This window comes from Centropristis striata, chromosome 18 (assembly GCF_030273125.1).
Source record: "Centropristis striata isolate RG_2023a ecotype Rhode Island chromosome 18, C.striata_1.0, whole genome shotgun sequence".
Classification (NCBI taxonomy): domain Eukaryota; kingdom Metazoa; phylum Chordata; class Actinopteri; order Perciformes; family Serranidae; genus Centropristis; species Centropristis striata.
In genome coordinates this window covers 23,790,999-23,810,018 of record NC_081534.1, presented here as the reverse complement: position 1 = coordinate 23,810,018, position 19,020 = coordinate 23,790,999, and the positions used below count along the sequence as shown (strand labels likewise).

At 38.0% G+C, this 19,020-nt stretch overlaps 1 protein-coding gene across 19 annotated transcripts in view; it reads left to right on the top strand.

The window, feature by feature from the left end:
- The window catches only part of ptprk (protein tyrosine phosphatase receptor type K), a 135,799-nt gene that overhangs the window by 91,279 nt on the left and 25,500 nt on the right, over nt 1–19,020 (top strand). For all 19 annotated transcript variants that reach the window (XM_059357124.1, XM_059357123.1, XM_059357113.1 and 16 more), the window contains exons 12-21: nt 5,974–6,156; nt 6,962–7,081; nt 7,573–7,682; nt 7,796–7,997; nt 8,517–8,622; nt 9,681–9,753; nt 9,967–10,089; nt 10,517–10,591; nt 10,920–10,956; nt 17,594–17,729. In XM_059357124.1, coding sequence (XP_059213107.1) covers nt 5,974–6,156; nt 6,962–7,081; nt 7,573–7,682; nt 7,796–7,997; nt 8,517–8,622; nt 9,681–9,753; nt 9,967–10,089; nt 10,517–10,591; nt 10,920–10,956; nt 17,594–17,729 — 1,165 coding nt within the window. The remainder of the gene's footprint in view (nt 1–5,973; nt 6,157–6,961; nt 7,082–7,572; nt 7,683–7,795; nt 7,998–8,516; nt 8,623–9,680; nt 9,754–9,966; nt 10,090–10,516; nt 10,592–10,919; nt 10,957–17,593; nt 17,730–19,020) is intronic.

Here is a 19,020-nt window from a genome sequence, read left to right as displayed (position 1 = left end):
AAATAATAACAATAAGAAAGGTTGGAAAGTCGTGAAGCTAAGCTGAGCTGCTAATGTTCCAAACAATTCAAGGTGAATTGTTTTTTTAATACAGAAATTTATTGTGCAAGTAGCACAGACAGATTCACACAACAGATGAAATATAAAGAAGTTAACCAGAATCAGTGTAATATTTTAGGAGTCCATTTAGTCGAATCTAAGAGCGTCTTTTGCACAGTGAAACTGAATAATTGACAGGTCAGTCACTGACAAATGTCCTGCCCTTTTTGTAGACACGCCGCAGGTAAAGACAGCAAAACAACACAGGTCTGTTGCTTTTCGTTCAGTTTTTGACTCTCAATTTATTTGTTCGGACAACAGGAAAAAGCTATGAACGTCAGGTATTGATATTCTTTCAGTTCGAGGCATTCAGGGCACACAAGGCGCATAAAGTGGAAGAGCACAAAGCATTAGATTACATTACATTACATGTCATTTAGCTGATGCTTTTGTCCAAAGCGACCTACAATAAGTGCTAGGAAAGCAGTCAGCAATGCAGAAGCAGAGACTTGAAAACAATTACAAAAAGCCGTCCCAAGCTGTTAAAACATGTACTGTGGGATCTGCTACTTAGAACTTTGCTACTTTTTGCCCAGTGATATGCAAACACATATCTTTCTATTCCTCTCAATATTAGCTAGTAGCTAAAAGAGCTAATGTCTATAATGCGTTATTATGGATCCCACTACAGTCCCCGAACAAGACCTGATCAAGACCTGATCAAGACCTGCCCTGCAACACTAGGATTGGTCGCCTCATTTGGTGTTCTTGTCACCTTTGGAAGAAGCTGGCAAAACGACACCGTAGCGTTCCCAACATGCTGTTTATTAACTACGATTAAACCTGCATTAAACCTCACATTATTATGAGTTAACCATCACCCATTAAAGGTTAGTTTTGCTAACTTACCAATCGATCAACAACCTTTACTATTTTCCCACCATTCTACATATTGAACAAAAAAAGTTTCATCGCCACACAGCAAGGTGTCGAACCTGCAGTCCCAGGTGTGATAGCCCCATGACTTCTAACCTTAGCTAATCGACCACTTGAGAAATCTATTCTTCCATTATGCTTTTAACATTAACATGAAGCCAAAAGTATGTATGGTACAACCCTGACCAATCGTAGCGTTGTAGAGCAGTTCAGAACTGCAGTGGGATCCAGAATAACACGTGTATGACCTGCAAATGCTATAGTGCAGTTTTATAAGTGTGGCCAGTTAGTTTCCCAGGATCAGTTGTAAACATTTTGAAACATCATAAATATGATTTGATTTGTAAACGCCTCTGAGTGCAAGATGATAACACACATATTTACAAATATTTATATAAATACAGTGTAAATATAGTATTTTTATGTTAAAAAAAAATACTCTGTTTTATCACATATATTTGCCATATATGCAGAGATAAATGAACACACAGGACACAGGATTAAAACTTTCAAAATGGTAAAAAAAAAAGGACTGGTTGACCAAAAAGATTATTGAGTCAATTAAGGGGGGTTACTTTAAGTTTTTGCTAATCTGTTAAGTTGTGTTAAATAAGTCTTGTATCATTGCTTTTAGCAACCTTCTTTTTTTGCTCGACTGTAATTATTTTTGAATAATTTTACTTATTTTCGATTGCATGTTGATCTCTGAAAAATCCAGCTGCTCATACACTCTTTTTAAACTCTATAAATCCTGGTATCTGATTTCATAATCATCCTCTGCATGGCCAAATCAAAATCAAATTCCATGTAGCCAACAAGTGTAAATTGAGTGAATGTTGCCCTGCAAATTTGCACCTTTCATGTGCTTAAAATGTGGCCCAGAGAGAAAGAAAATGAGAGTGAGAGACTGAGCGAATAAGCGCAGTTTCATTTGTCTTCCTCATGACAGTGGAAGGATTACCAGGAACTAATTGGACAGATTAACTTGGATTTAGCTGCATCTCCTGTCAACCTTTTCTGTTCCCCCTCTTCTCCCCCTTTGCCTCCCCCTTTTCTTCTCTGTGCTTCTTTAAGCTTCTTCCTCTTGCTCTGTGCTCTTTTTACTGTACATTTATTGGCTCTTCCTAATGCTTCGTGTTTTTTTCTCGCCCTTAGCGTAGTTCTATTTCATTTAGTTTCATTTCCTTTCCTTTTGTTTCCCGTTCTTTAATTCCAACCTCTGGATTCAGCTGATATGAAGCTTGCCGTCCTCGGTGTTATTGTTGCTGTTTATTGGTATTGTTGTTGTTTTCAAAGCTCCATCTGTGGAGAACAAAGCCTTTTAGTTCCAACATGAATCCAGCCGTTTGTATGTCTACCGGAGGAGGGGGGAAAGGGACAAGGCAGCCTCTGTGGTTTACCGTTGGACCTGGTCCCGCTCCACTCTGGCCACGTTCCAAACTAGTTATCGTCTCTCCCCCGTTCCTCCTCTCGGCCTCTTTCTTTCCCTCTCTCATCTTTCTCTCCCATTTCTCTCTCCGCTCCTTTTATCTGTCCCTCGCTCCCTGCAGCCCCAGTTTCATTTTTCCACGCATTGCTTTGTTTTTACACTCTTAAGCATTTTCCATGCTACTCTTCCTGCCCTCCTTTCTTCCTTTATCTCTTCCCTTCTTTGTTCTTTCTTTCTTTCTTTCTTTCTTTCTTTCTTTCTTCCTTCCTGTCATCCTCCTCCCTCCTTCTTTCCTTCCTTCCTTCCTTCCTTCCTCCCCCTTCTCCCTCCCTCCTCCCTTCCTTCCTCCCCCCTTCCTTCCTTCTTTCCTTCCTCCTTCATTCCTTCCTTCTTTACCTCCTTCCTTTCTTCCTTCCTTCCTTCCTTCCTCCCCCCTTCTCCCTCCCTCCTTCCTTCCTTCCTCCTTCCTTTTGTTCTCTTTCTCCTTCCTTCCTTCCTTCCTTCCTCCTTCCTTCTGTTCTTCCTTTCTTTCTTTTTTTTTTTTACCTCAAATGTGTTCACATTCTCTCGTTGTCCCTTTCTCTCTACCCTTTTCACTACCCTCAGTAAATAGACACAGATAAGCAGCAATGCATTGTGGGTCAGGGAGGCGAAGCGTGTGTGTGTGTGTGTGTGTGTGTGTGTGTGTGTGTGTGTGTGTGTGTGACAGGCATCCAGTCATATATTTTGTTTTAATTCCATGTTGAAGACCGTCTCACTGTGACGCAGTGTTAGCATCTAGAGACCCTGAAATCAATACGATTTATTACACTGCCCTAACTCTCAGTGGATGTGTGTGTGTGTGTGTTTGTGTGTGTGTATGTGTGTGTTTGTGCATGTGTGTGTGTCCTAATAGCCGGGTTTATGGCGAGGATCACAAGTATTGATTTAAGCAGTGAGACAGACAGCGAGGAAGAGACCAAGACGAGTGAGGAAGAGACAGAAATAGAGGGAGAGACAGGTGGTCTCCCTCTCACTCTATTTAAATGTCAACCATCCAATAACAGGTTGAAGCAAAAATGAAATGCTCTGACCCTTCAGCTATTAACACACACACACACACACACACACACACACACACGCAATAATATTTGCTCACCAGACAATTACCTGCCTCCTCTGTCTTTTTTCTTCCTTTCTCATTTTCTCTCACATGCCTGTATGTCTCTTTATTAGTGAGCTATTTACATCGAAATGACTTAGCAAACCTCAACTTGTTTGTATTTCGCTTACAGCCCTGCATGTGTGCGTGTGTGTGTGTGTACGTACCAGAGAGTTGTCCTTGACGATGCATTCTTATTCTGTGAAGTTTTATTGAGACGAGCACACACACATAAACACACACCTATACATGCTCAGCCCAGATTTAATCTTGATTCTGTCACAACCTGAAGCGTATGTGTGTGTATTTGGGTAATAACCAAGTGTCTGTGAGTTTCTGTGTGTGTGTGTGTGTGTGTGTGTGTGAGTGAGTGACAGGCAGATAATGGGTTGTCAGAAGAAGCGACAAGTTTGTGTCCTTGTGTTGTCTCCTCTGAGAGAGGAAGACCCAGAGAAAAACAGAGAGTGAGACAAGGAGGGGTTGGGGAGAGACTTGCGTCTCTATTTAAGGTGAGCTGTTTTTATTAAAAACTCCTGGAAGGACAGAAGGAAGCAGGTGGGTTACAGAGAGAGAGAGAGAGAGAGGAGGAGGGGACCTCAACAGGTGATAGAGTGACTATCACTGTGAATGAAGTCACTTTATGACAAGGAACAATAAACAAAACTTTTAATTAAATTGTTCTGGTTGCTCAGTGATAGATTCCACTTTCCTCTGGGGATGTCCAGAGTCAATGTGCAAGATCAGCATTAAGAGTTAATGAAGGCATATTTGTTATTGGCTGTAGTGAAGCTGATCAAACAGTTCTTCTTCTTCTTTTTTGTCATGATTGTTCTCTCAGCTCTAAAAATATGAAATCAACTAATGTTGACAAAAAAAAACACTTCACTTAACCTCTCTTCAACTTGTCTTCACTGCAGTGGTGGAATGTTAGTCAGTTAATTCATTTGAGGGACTCTTACTAACTTTCCCAGTTAGTATTTTATGTCATTGTATACTTCTACTCCACCAGACCTTAGAGGGAAATATTGTAGTTTTTACTTCACTACATTTGTCTGACAGCTATAGACTACATCCACACAAATACATCTTACAAATGGATTTCAGTTTATGCTTAGTGTCTACACTACTCCTGTGTTTCTCGAACCCTGAAAACGGAGATTTTTGAAAGCGCTGCTGGCCCCATTTCAGTTTGAAGAGTCAGTTGTTGCATTTTAGTCAAGTCTGGTGGACTTTTGTCTTTTTTTTTTGCAACAGCAGAGTATGCACATGTGAACGGTCAGGTGATATGCGTTTTCGGGCGTGTTTAAACGTTTAAGTGGACATCGCCTTTTAAAAATGAGAAGGTATTGTGGATATAGCCACATGTACTACTTCATGTGGATTTTACACACATAACCTATGAAAAGCTTAGAAAATATGATCAAACCTAAGTTCATAAAATACTTAAAATAACTCAACCAACTTAACATTGCTCAAATATGCCATTTACACATCATTGATTAGGACTAACAATCTAGTAATAACTTTTTAAAAAATCAAGACACTACAAGGGCCATTTTGCGTTTCTGTTAAGTACATTTTACTAAAACTACCTATGTATATTAATTAAAAGCAACCCTTAAAGAAGTATTTTGGGTCTGAATACTTCACCCATCACTACTAAAAAAATATGTACCATCATCAGACACATGTAAAATAACACACATCCACTCTAGTTTAACAGAAAGCTACACTTTTGTGTTGTTCCATTCCCATTTCTGATCAATATCTGTTAGTTAGAGAGGGGGTTCCCTTGCCCAGAGAAATAACTCCTCTAAAACAATGTGAAGCTAGATCTCCACCTTAATTGTTGAACGGCTGCAGACGCAAAAGTTGGTAATATTGTGGGCCGATATTGGCAGAAAGGAAGCAGATGAAGAAAGGTTTGGTTTGTGGTCTTGCCTGTGAATGTGAATGTGTGTGTGGAGTTGTGGAGGTGGGTGGGTTTCTGGGGGGTTATTGATCCAGTTAAATGAGCCAGTTAAGGTAATTAAAGCCCTGGGCAGGCCGGAGAGAAGGTAGATTATATTGACAATAACAGTTCTGAATTCACATAAAAGATGGAAACCAAAGACGTGCCTTTTAGAAGTTATTGCATTTGAGAAATGGTTGGATGGCAGCAAGGAGCAGAAATAGATGTTCGTAAAAAATAAATAAAACCTTGTTTTATCTTGGGGGAAATGTTGACTCAGCACTTTTTTGGCAGCACAAAGTACATTTGCCTCTTAAAATGGACCAGTTTTCTCATATATTACTGTAAGTCATCAAAGAATAGTGATTAATTTCCCTGGATGGTGTATTTATGATCAGCATGCTACAGTTCATATGGCAATAATATGAGAAAAACTCAAGATATTCTTTGCCTGTGTTCTCCTCTGTTTCTCTGTAGAACCTATGAGGACTCCTAAGAGGCTGAAGATCGCTGAGACCAGGTCTCGTCTGATCGCGGTGGACTGGGAGTCGTTGGGTTACAACATCACTCGCTGTCACACCTTTAACGTAACCATCTGCTACCATTACATGACTGCCAACAACCGCAGCAAAGCAGACTGCTTGGACATGGACCCGAAAGGTAAAAGCTCACCTATACTGCATTGTTTTATTGTTATACATTGAATATGAAAGTATAAAATAATGCAATGGCTGTATTATAGGTATGTTCTTCCCGAGTGAATAGATTTTTCACAGCTAGCACCAATACTTATACCAATAAAGCTGATTAAGAACGTTCAGCAACTCATTTTAACTGCTGAAATACTCATATTCAGGATGTTGATTCTCAGTGGGATCAGCAGTAGTACCAGCAACCTTTTCGTTTCACATGGATCTATTTGAACCGATCTTATTATCAGAGCTGTTGATTAAAGGATTAAATCTACTACCTCCCTGTAAATACCCTGCAAATGTATGTACCTCATTTAAAATCTGTTTATTAGGATGCAATTTGCCTTTTCCGGCTTCTATTTATGCCTTATATTTATTATTTATCATTTATACTTCTAGTGTTTTTTTATATGTGCATAGATAGAAGCCGTCTATGATTTCAGAGTATAATGACAATACAGATTATATTTCTTGAAAGCTATTTTGATAATCGGTTAGTTATTTAAGTTCATTTTTCAAGCATTAATGTTGATTTGCTTCCTTTATGGCTTTTGCAATTGGAAATTGAATGTCTTTGGTCTAGGAGGGCTTTGGATGAACAAAACAAACATTTAAAGACATCACCTTGGGATTTTTTTATATTTTATGACATTTTATTGACCAAAAACAAATCAAATAATAGAAGACAACGATAATAAGACTCATTAATAAGGACAATTAATTAATTGCATTAAGAGTGTTTCAATATTTTGATTTTTTTCTCCTCATTTTAGCACCACGGCACCTGGTGGGAAACCTGCCGCCCTACACCAACGTCAGTCTGAAGATGATTCTGACCAATCCAGAGGGACGGAAAGAGAGTGACGAGACCGTCATACAAACGGATGAAGATGGTGAGATTCACAAAGCACACTTTATTTATTGTTTAATCTACTGTATGTATTAATTTCGGTATTTATTGTGTGTTTGGTAGCTTCTGAAATAAGGTTAGAGTAAAAAGTGAATGCTCCAAATGCTGTGTTTTTATTTACTGGTACTTTTACACTTTAGGTGACACAATAAACCATTATTGGTTACTCCGTTACATAATTCATATGTACGCGGTAGCTGGCGAGATCTCGAGATAATAGAGAATGTACGGTTACATAATAACCTTGGTTCTCTGAGTAAAGTCTTGAGACAACAAAGAACTTAAGGTACACATCAGCATGGTTTAGTCAAGTCACTGCTTTGTGCATCGTCTGTTGTTGCTCTGTACAATATTTCATATGAACTCTTTAATTTTGAGGACAGAATTTTAATGTTAATTTTATGAGCATTATATAATTTTATCTGTGTGTGTGTGTGTGTGTGTGTGTGTGTGTGTGTGTGTGTGTGTGAACAGTTCCAGGCTCAGTTCCCAGTCAGTCACTAAGAGCCACTCCATTCGAAGATAGAATTCTGCTTTACTGGAAGGAGCCGTCTGAGCCCAACGGAGTCATCATACAATATGAGGTGCTATAAGCAGAAGCAGTGGGAGCAGTAATTGTCTGAGCCAAACTATCACTCAGCTTGGTGAGATATACAGTCTGTATAAACCAGGATTCTGTCTCTCTGCCCCTCTCCAGATCAGCTACAGCGGTGTTCGTTCATTTGACCCCTCAGTGCCTCTCCAGCGGCCGGGACTCACAGTTTCTCTGCCCTCAAACGCCACCCATCACCTGTTCTCCCAGCTGCACCCGGGTGTCACATACCAGCTCTCCATACGGGCCTCTACCTCCAAAGGCTTCGGCCCAGCCACCACGCTCAACGTGACCACGAATATTTCAGGTAGAAAATATGTTTTCATGTATTTGTTTGTCATACTTGTTTTCATTCACATTTAGATAGTTTAGTTTAAATCACTTCTTGCTTTTATGTAATGTTTTCATATTTTACTCTTCTTTTCTTCTATTCTATTCTATTCTATTCTATTCTATTCTATTCTATTCTATTCTTTTCAATTATAATCTGTTCTATTCTATTCTATTCCGTTCCCTTCCCTTCCCTTCCCTTCCCTTTTCTTTTCTTTTCTTTTCTTTTCTTTTCTTTTCTATTCTCTATATAGTTGTTCTTTTACCTTTTAATTCTGTTCCTATTACTTAATTACTTTCCCTTGGTATCTGAAATTGATCCTTTGCCGATTTTTATCGTTTTTATGTAAGAACTGTTTACTCACGCCTTATCCCTACTCTGCTGGCCTTTATTAAGTTATTGTAATTATGTATTATTATTATTATTATTATTATTATTATATAGTTATCAATGTAAAAACATGGACACTAACACAGAGTCTTGCTCTTTCTTCAGCCCCAACAATTGATGAGTACGATGGAACAGAGGCCTTTCTGAATGAGACTGCAACAACCATCACTGTCCTGCTCAAACCTGCCCAGGCCAAGGGAGCACCAATAAGGTACTGACACACATACTGTATAGACCAGTTGTTCCCAAATGATGTGCCGTGAGACAAGTCCAGATGTGCCGTGGGACTTTGTGACAACTACACATTATTAATGCAGTATACAACTATACAAAAAGTTATGAATATTTTTTTTTATTTACGATATTAGTACTTTGTGCACAATCATTTTCCAATTCAATACTACCGTAAAATAACCCCCTCAAAGGGAACCCCAGTAATTTCGCCATTTGTGCAGTTGCCAGGGGCAGTTATTATTGGAGAAGGACACATCAAAGGAAAGAAAAATAAACATTCACAGAATGATAAGAGTGATAACGTGTTATAGCGACTATTTTACACGGATATGAATACAGGTGTGCCTTGAGATTTTGGCTTCCACTTTGGTGTGCCTTGGGCACAAAAAGTTTGAAAACCACTGGCATGCACTACAGACCCAGGCTTTGGTCACACCAACCAGTTAGCCATGAATCAATCAAAAAAAAAAACAACAGTAGTTCTTCTTGCAAATATCTTAAACAAGCACATTACAGTTCAGTTTTTATATTAATTATTCGAACCATGTCATTTTTAGGGAGTAAAGGCTTTTACATACTGGCGTTGTTTGTTTCGTGCAATTAATTTGTACATCAATATACATCTTTAGCTTTTGTTTTTATCACAAGTACTTTAACACAGTGTTTGAATATTATGCAGTGGAAAAACTATTTTTCTGAGCTTTTGCACAGTGAACAAAGACATCAAACAATCACATATTATCACATCAAAACGAGGGTTGTAAGTCTATATTTTTGACACAACAGAGGCTCCTCAGTCACAACAAACTTCATTTCTCCTTTCAACTCCTCCTGTTCTTACCTTTCACAATAAAAGGCAAGTATTTCGAATTTTTGTGTTGTGTATTTGTCACCCTCCGGCTGTGTAAAGGCCTTAACATTAAGGTTTTGTTTTTTTAAATGTGAGCCCTTTTTTATATTTTGTTCATCATGAGTGAATTATGAATAACCAAATGCACATTTGATAACATATATTTATTCTCTTCTTGTCTGCAGTGCGTACCAGATTGTAGTTGCTGAAGTGAATCCTCAGCGGACACGTCGCCAAGCCTCCTCCGACTGTTACGAGGTGATTATGAATCCCTTTTGCATGAATTTGATAAGCAAACAAATAGATGTGTTTGCAGTTGATAGCCATCATTTAGCTCTATTGGACATTTGGTTCCCAACTCTTGTAAAGCAAAGACCATTTATTTGCAGGGTAAAAACTCTTGTTTAACTAACTTATATTGTATTTGTAAGACAGATTTATATTCTTAGGTAAATATATGTTCTTTCCCAGGTCCCCGTTTCCTACCACAGTGCGTCCAGCGGTGGATCTCCATATTATTATGCCGCCCAGCTGTCCCCGAGCAACCTGCCTGAGCCGCTCCCCTTCACTGTTGGAGACAACAAGACATATCAGGCAAGCCTTTTTATCTGAGCAGCATATTCTGTACGCAGTGCAGCAAAAATGTCAGGTGAAAAGATCAATCAAATAGAAATCATAGTAAACTTGGAGCTGAAAATGCAGAAAGGTAGCAGACAAGGGGGGAATTATGTCTGAGATAACCTGGGGTTTTATAAAATACTGTGATATAAGGGGATTTATTAATATTGCCATATGTACATGCCAGAATTTCTTCAATTAAGCAAGTGCAGTAGTTCAGAAGAAAATGGCAAAAATGTACATAAATGCCTTTGCAAGAAGGTCCTGTATCAGCACAAAAAAACAGCCAGTCATAGTCTTGGCCTTTCCATCAGACTGAATTGCAATCTGTCAAAGGAATCGTTCAACATTTTGGGCTTAACCTCTTCTAAAAGTTGATGATCGTTTTCTTTTTAATCCCCAGGGTTTCTGGAATCCTCCGCTGGCCCCGAGAAAGAACTACAACATCTACCTTCAAGCTGTTAGCAGCACGGAGAGGGTAAATAAATATTTATTCATGTGATGACGCACTAAACACACACAGTGAACTCACGGCTCTCACCTGCTTGCTGCTGTGAATAAATATACTTTTATGTACACATTGAAAAAGACACTAATTACACTTTAACTACATCACAGCTTCTACCTGCAAGCAGTTATGACTTCTTAGAGTACTTTAAATATCTGCAGGCAACTGAATATGACCCAGTTATCTTCCCATATACTGTAAACACAGTATATACAGTGTTTAACATAGAAAGTCAGTATATTGGTTAATTCAACAGTGTCTTTTGTGAGATCTTAATGTTTTTGTTTTTTTTCTTCAGGAGACTAAAACACAGTGTCTCAGGCTAGCTACTAAAGGTAAGAACAGTCACTTTTTATACCATTTTATTCAATTGTAAATGCAAAAAAATGTTTTCAGAATTTGTTTGCTGAGAAAAAAGCTGATGTTTACATTTTTAGATCACTAATTATGTAAAAATAACTATATTTTATGCATAATATTTTCTGGTCGTCTACCCTTAGCCTTAGTTGTTTACCATTCCTTAATAATTGTTCTTGATCTGGTATTTATTTCATGTTTTTATGCTCATTCCTGTTTGCTGTGATTGTTTTCAAAGTTGTATTATGGGTATTAGTGGAGAAACTATAATACTTTAATGTTAGAGAGAGAAAACGTGTTCTTGGTATGTGTTTGTGTGCATATTTAACCCCTGTATGTTCACACAGTCTAAATGTCCTGTTTTTTATGAGCAGCCATATGTTGATAGATTATCAGACTGGTTTAATCCCCGGGCAAGTGCACATACACACACAGAGAAACACAGACAAGTGCACACACACTGTTTTCAGGAAAGATTTTCAGAAATGTGGCTGATGGATCAGAGTTTAGCCGCGTGGAGTAAGAACACGGATAAACAGAAAAATACATTAACATGTTTTCAATGAAATTGACAATCCTGCTGGCTGACAGAGTTCAGCTCCAAAGAACAGTGAGGTCATATAAGTGTTTTTCTAGTAACACAAAACTAGAAGGCAAACAGAGTGTGAAAGACGAATGAAAGGACAGTACGCACATTTTTGCACTAAAGCTGTAACTACATTTTGGTTATTTTCAGTCTGTAAAAAAAAAAAAAAGAGAGACAGAGAAATGAAAGTTGTAATCACTTTCTGCACTCAGCTGATGGTCCTTGCTCTGACCTTCTTGTGCCAAAGGAGCATTAAATCGGACTGTAAAAGTGACATAATTTGCGGTGTAATCATCCATAATGATTTTGGAATTAATCATTACGGCTGACTGATTTGTGTGTTTTCATAAAGACTGTGAGCTAAGACGATAAATACTGAGGTATGTGGCACTGGGCCTCATGCAGCGACATTCTCTTAAATTTTTCTTTTAATCATCTGTTAAGATAACAAATAAAAGAAGTCAACTCCAGATGCATCAAACCTACTTAACCATCCAAATCTGCTTTTACCCAGGTGTACTGAATGATGAATTCCACTTGATCATTACTGTTTATTAGTACAGGTAACACCTTCTTCTAAGTACTAATACTATACTATAGTGTCACCAAAAAATGGCTTAAAGATGAAGGTGATCGACTTAAGTAAAAAAAAAAAAACTTTAACTTAGTTAACTTGATTTTCCAGAGCATAAGAAGTGGTGATACAGGAAATCAAAAATGCAGCTAAAATATAGAATAATCTTATAAACAACTAGCTGATTATATGATATTCATGTGTTTTTTTTATGTTACTCAACTCCCTCATGATTGAAAAGAATGTTTTCCTATTTTTTGGGAAAAGTGCTCCCCGACCACTCGTAAAATGTTTTCTTACAAAAAGAAAACATGAGCAATAATAAGAGAAACACAATTGGTACTAACAAAATAAGAACAAATGGCCAAAACAAACAAAAATAATAAATTTGTTCATGTATTGTTCCCTGCATGGGGCCCATTATCTCATGCTATAATCTTTATTCCAATAAAAAAAAAAATGAGTCAGAATATAAAAAGAGCCTAGCTGAAAATATCAGACATTTTTCTATTTCCTCTTTAGGTCCCAGAGTTCATTGCGACCAAGACATGTTAGCTAGTAGGCTCTTTGGAAATTGATCCTATGGTATAGATCAAAGGGGTGGTTCAGCCCCCCGCAGTGTCTGTAAGGTGTCATGTTTCTGCTCTAAAATAAGAGAAAAAAGTTGACATGTTTCCAGTGTCATCATATTTCAAGAATAGCTGGTGGTTGTAGCTACTTGAACAGGTTGGTTAGTTCACTGGGAGAGATGACGCTCTGTCGTTCTAGCCTGAGGAGGTCTTAGTGCAGCTGAAGTTATTTTAGTTTTTTTTTAATAAGGCAGAAAGACACACTAATGGACAGAGAGGTCAGACGGCCGCCCCTTCCTTTCTCTCTCCGTCCCTCTGCATGTGTGTGTGCGCTCAACCGTGCATCCGGGAGGGAGGATTAAGCGATGGTGGTCCTATTAGGTCATCTAGGGTATTGTGTGTTGTCATTGCTGCCTCAGGGTGTTTTCTCTGTCTGTGTGTGTGTATGTGTGTGGTTGTAGCTGTGTGGGTAAGTTTTGAGTGTTAGTGTACTGACCTGGATAATTTTTACAGACATTAAGAGCCACTGCCGACGTTATGAGGTCAGGTCTCAGGACTCGGAAGCTTTTAAAGATTGTTTTTCTTTTTTTTTTTGGTACGTCTTGTTTCTATACACTTTACCCATTGATTGTTCTGACAGTAAGTAAGTGTAAGTAGGTGAAACCAAAGTGGTGCAGAGCTGAGCCATTAACCAAAAAATAATTAAGACATTTTGTAGTTGTCGGGTCAACCTTGTTTTACATCGAGTAATACATTGCCAAATATTTAAGACAAGATTTATCCTTTAATTGTTTTTAACAGCATAAGTCCCTACAGCTCGACCCATACTGGATTTTTGAGTTGATAATGATGTCAATATTTAAAGGCTTTCAGAACAAACACAAAGCTTTCATAAATCTCAATTACAAATGAAGTCAGTGAAAAGACGTGTGCAAGGTGACACAAATAGACACAAACCAGTATGTCTGCATATTTTACAACTAATATTTATGAGTTGTGAAATAATCCTTAAAACACACTGTAAGTTTGGGTGAGTTATGCAAGACAAAATGTCCCCTTACATTTGCTCTGAGCACAGCTTTAGAGTTTAAAAAAATCCAACATTAATAAATCAGTCGATCTTAAATGCCACTAGTCTCAATAATGTAATGGACACCTACTGTTTCTAAATAACCTTGATTCCACTTGTAAACAAGTTTTTTTCTGCAATACGCTTACATTGCCAACATATCGATCTAAATCTATAAGTTACACCATATATAACCCAAGCAATAAGCTAATAATGGTCAATAAATGGCCATTCTTACTCTGTAAGTAACATTAGGACACATATTCAGCATTCAGCGTATATGAGTAGGTTCTTCTGTAACTTGCATTCAAATTGTATCATGTATTACTGTTATATAATTGTTAAACAGTTAAAGGTATGCTAAAGTTTATTCTTAAATCATGGAAATGTTTTTTCTTTGTGTCCATGCAAAGAAAGGTTATGCACTGACTAGTTTGAGTAATAATCGTTGACTCTTTTTTCCCCAATTTTGGTAACTTGTCTTGTGGTAAATAATAGCCCTCAAAGAATAAAACTGAGGATATTCAATAGTTTTAACAAGTTGAACACACTGGGTGCACTGGATGACCTGTTGCTTCATGGCCATTAATGTGGGCACTGTACTTTATTTTAGATGAAACATGCAAAGTGCTGCGTCTTTAAATGCTCCATAGAAGACAAAATGTGTATTCATCTGCAGTTGAAAATCGTCCCAAACAGTTGCACTTTTTTAGTCCTGTTTGAGTGACGTTTGCTACAAACTACAGTGCCCTGCTGTTCTTGAAAATGATTCAGTGTTTTATAAAAATGAGTTTGTATATTTGGGATTTCGGATTTCAAAGATGTATTGTTCGTCTTAGGGCCACAGACGGATAAGAAAGTAGGACAGAACTGATTGTTGGTTTTGGGGTTTTGTGGAATTCGCTTACTATAAGTAAAATATAGAATAAAGTCCATCTTATTATTTCAAACCATTTTGACTGACACATCACTCATGCTTCATCTATCAAACTCAGTCCGTGTTTTTGTGTAATATTGTTACATAATGACATGGGGCTGAATGGGGACAGAAACATTTTATAACAAAATAATAAGTTAAGGTCAAAATATTGAGGGAGATAAAGCTGGAGAGAGGGATTATGTTTATCTTGTTGATATTTAGCATTAGAGGTGGATTATTGTTTGATAGATGTATTGCATTATGTTGAGTTTTGTGCATATGTCACTGTTGGATTATTTGGATTATCATAATGCATGATAATGTTCTTACGTTTCAGTACGAACTATTCTGGTGTTATGGGATCAGATCACTCAGCTTAGGAGCATGAAAACAGATGCTGGCTCTCTTTCATGTTGACTTTCTGTGCATGATCAACATGGTGGAATCTGCACTACGGCGTGCCCGAAACATAATTTGTGAATTATATTCCAAACAGAGGAAATCAGGGAGTTCAGACAATCCTCTGAAGTCATCAGGAACAGAAATGAGTTTGAGTACAAGTAATATACTGTGTCATTGGTGCAGAAACACTGGACAGCTACAGTCAAATTGCATTTCGAAAGCATTTCCCAAAGAGAGCGTGACTCAAACCTGAATACACTGAAAAGACGATGCAAGACACACACGATGAGAGTCAGCTGAGCATTTCTTTATTTGTGTACATGCAGTTGATTTCTAGTGTTTGCAGTTGGGAGTAGGAGTAGCAAGTGTGCCGAGAGTTCACTGGTTCAGTACATTTATCATGAGATGATACAGTAAAATGAATGAGAGGCTGAAATCCGTGTAAGCTGAGTGTTTATATCACAGTCGACCTAGAAGATGGTGCAGGATAGGGATAAACTGCTGCTCTGCTCATGTTTTTTCACAGGGTATTATTTTTACAGTGTAAGGAAATCTAAAAATCCTGGACTAACTTGGATGGATGGTTTTTAGTGATGTTAGCATCATGTCAGTCAGTTGGTCAACCACTTTTGTCCACACTAAAATAACTACAACTACTATTTGGATTTCCATGTCTCTTTCATGTCTCTCACCCTTTGGCGATCCACAAGCAGGTCAAAGTTTTAAATTGACCAATACTTAACTAATGACTGAATATCTGCAAAACAATTAGCCTTAGTATGCTAATAAGCGACACTAAGATGGTGCACATGATAAACATTATACCTGCTCATTTGTCATTGTCGGACCGCAGACTGCATAAAAGCAGTGAGTGTAGCAAACATAAAGGCACCCGTTGGTTTGTAGATTACCATTTTTACGCCTCAAATTGTTGTTTTTTGGAGCCAAAAGTGCTAAATTATCTAGCTAGAAAGCTAGCTGGATTAGCAAGGTGCATCTGAATTCATGTTAACTGTGTTAGAGGCTATTTTTGGCTGCCGAAAAACAGGCTTTAAACAAAATGTACTTACAAGAGAAAATGAGCAGGCGACTCATTACGGTGTCTGTTATTGCTACCAAAGACATTTTTAGACCACCAAATTGTTACACAACTTTCAAAAACTCACTGGAAGTGTCAAAGTGCTAAGATGTAAACACAGAAACACCTCAAAACTACTTCACCGCTATTTAAATGCACACAGTGCCATTGTACTCTTAATGCGACCATAATTTACTAAATTAAAATCATGCTGTATTGTCAAAAACTTGAAACTAACAAATGAGACCATAAACTCATTAGGAAAATGTTCACTGAGGTAATAAATCAAGAGAGAAGTAGGATGATTTTCTCTTAGACTTCTATACAATCAGACTTCTCTTTGCAGTAGACAGTAGAGTCGCCCCCTGCTGGACATTACAAAGAATGCAGGTTTAAGGCACTTTTGCATCGGCTTCTCTATCAGATGCAGAGGCTACATCCACTTTTTTTTTATTCAGTCTATGATTCTGATGTTCAGCAAACATAGACTTTCAGATTCTTGTTTGCCTTGTTGTGTTGATGAAACTAAACCGGTTTTATGCCCAGATGTCTACTTTAAAACACACACCCAAGAATGTGGCGGTATAAACTGTTCAGTAGAGTCGACTGTTGTGAGGAGAAGCAATCTCTTTTGTTCATTATTACATAGCAGTCATAATAACAGAGAATTAACTGTTGATATCAATATTTCAATCCGTGAGCCAAATAAGCTCCTCAAACAAAACGTTTGGTTATATTTGGATTAAGAATGACAGTTACCATGGCATTTGTGTTGGCAGTTGGCTGACTTTGCTTTACCAGGAATATTTAGAGTCTCATATTTACCTGATCTTTAGCGCAGGAATGATTAAACCTTCTTGTTTAAATGGCTCATCTGGATTTCTGTTTCCTTATCACATGCACCACTTTTCCCGACATGAGGGCATTTTGTAAAGAAAACAAACATAATTGCTGAGGCTGTTAGGTGGCATACTTTTCCAGCCTTGGGTAACACAAGGTTGCGCAAATACTTCAAGTTGGTGCCAAGAATGTATTATTTGTATAAAAGGCTTACAGTCAGTGCACGAGAGCAGTATTTCAGAAACTTGGAGGTCTACTTAACTGAAGTTTCAGGGTCCCTGGAAAGCTTAGTTCTTTGATGAGTTTGGTTGTATATAACTAGTTCACTGCCGCTGAAGATTGCTTCAAAAAGAGAGAGTTTAGATGGTTGGAAATATATAATTTTCTACTTCGTATTTGTCCAATATCATGCAGCTCTGCACATATATTTGGAGATTATTTCAACTGTTTCTCTAGCTAGAAAAATGCAGTACTCCTGGTTGGAAATCCCATAAAATCAATATTTGCTGCAGTATTCTGGTAGTTTGAGCTTATATCATGTTAAATCCCCAGTAATAATGGTGTTTTATTGTCATTAGGTGCTACAGAGGAGCCTGAAGTCATCCCTGACCCCGCCAAACAGACGGATCGGGTGGTGAAGATCGCCGGCATCAGTGCTGGTGTTCTCGTCTTTATACTGCTGGTGCTGGTAGCCATCTTATTGGTCAAGAAGAGGTGAGTGACAGCTTCTAACCCCCGCCCACTTAAACAGCTTTTAATGCTCATGAAGAGTGAAGAATAAGTACAACACCAACACACATGCGGATGCAAGAACACACGGACACAATTGTGCACCTGAACCCATTCTCTTGTTGTGTGTTGGTCCAGTATTCGCTGTAGTTACACCATCTTCCATCCATCCACCATAAACGTTGATCTCCCTTCAGAACCAGCTTCCTGAAGTTTGTTCTGTTTTTTTAAGGACCTAAATAGCTGAAGGGTTGTTTTGTTTTTTCCCTGAGATCCAATGCAAAAAATATGGTGTTTCCAAAGTTAGACACTCCTGCCTCACAGTTGTGTGTGATTTAGCGCAGGAGAGATCTGAGGCTGTGTTGTGTTTTCTTTTCTTTTTTTTCTCATACAGTACAGCTGTTGAGTCAAGCTAGACAAAACAACAGAACAGACGACTCACTGAGAGTAAGAAAGAGAAGTGCAGTGAAAGAGATCCTCAAGCAGAAATAACTTTTTGAAGATTAAAATTGGAAAATTGCAACACACATGCATTATATAAGACATAATAGCGAAGCACCTAAAATGTGGTGTTTCAGAGGTGAACGCAGACATAGATAAAGCTCTGTTGTGCATAGAAAAGGTGATTTTGGAAAAGTGATTTGGGTTGATTGGATGAAGATGAAACACTTAAAAGGGGTTTAAGGATGTATGATTTTAGAAAAACAAGGGCAAAAAAGAAAATGTGAACATATAGAGACTGTAATAATGGTATCACAGTTGGTCCTGGTGTCACTACAGTGTTTTTTGGCCTGTGATGTGTTAGTTTGGTGCAGGGCTCCACCATGTGGTGGCTGAACGCAGCTACAACCTGCAGCTGCAGCGCTCCACAGCAGCTGAATCATACAGGTCTTTTTCTGCAGCAAACGAGACAATAGGGAGAAAAAAACTCCTTACCTAGTAGTCTTCTGCTATTATAAGTTAGTGTGACTGGAAAACTGTTCCCTTTTCAGTGCTCCACAAGAAACATGCTGTTTGGTGTTTATTAACAGCGTTGTTCATGGTTTACTTTACACTCTCCTATGACGTACTGTAACACATTTTAAATCCTATTTGGACTATATGAACTTCATTAGACACTAAAAAAAGTGTTACATTATCAGGTGTGACATATTGCAAGCATGTTTACAGGGGCTTGTTTAAGTAGTGAAATATAATTTAAAAAATAATAATCAGGGATGTCCCAATCTTTTTCAGCATTTTTCTCATCGCCATTCGTCATATTATGTTGAGGCTT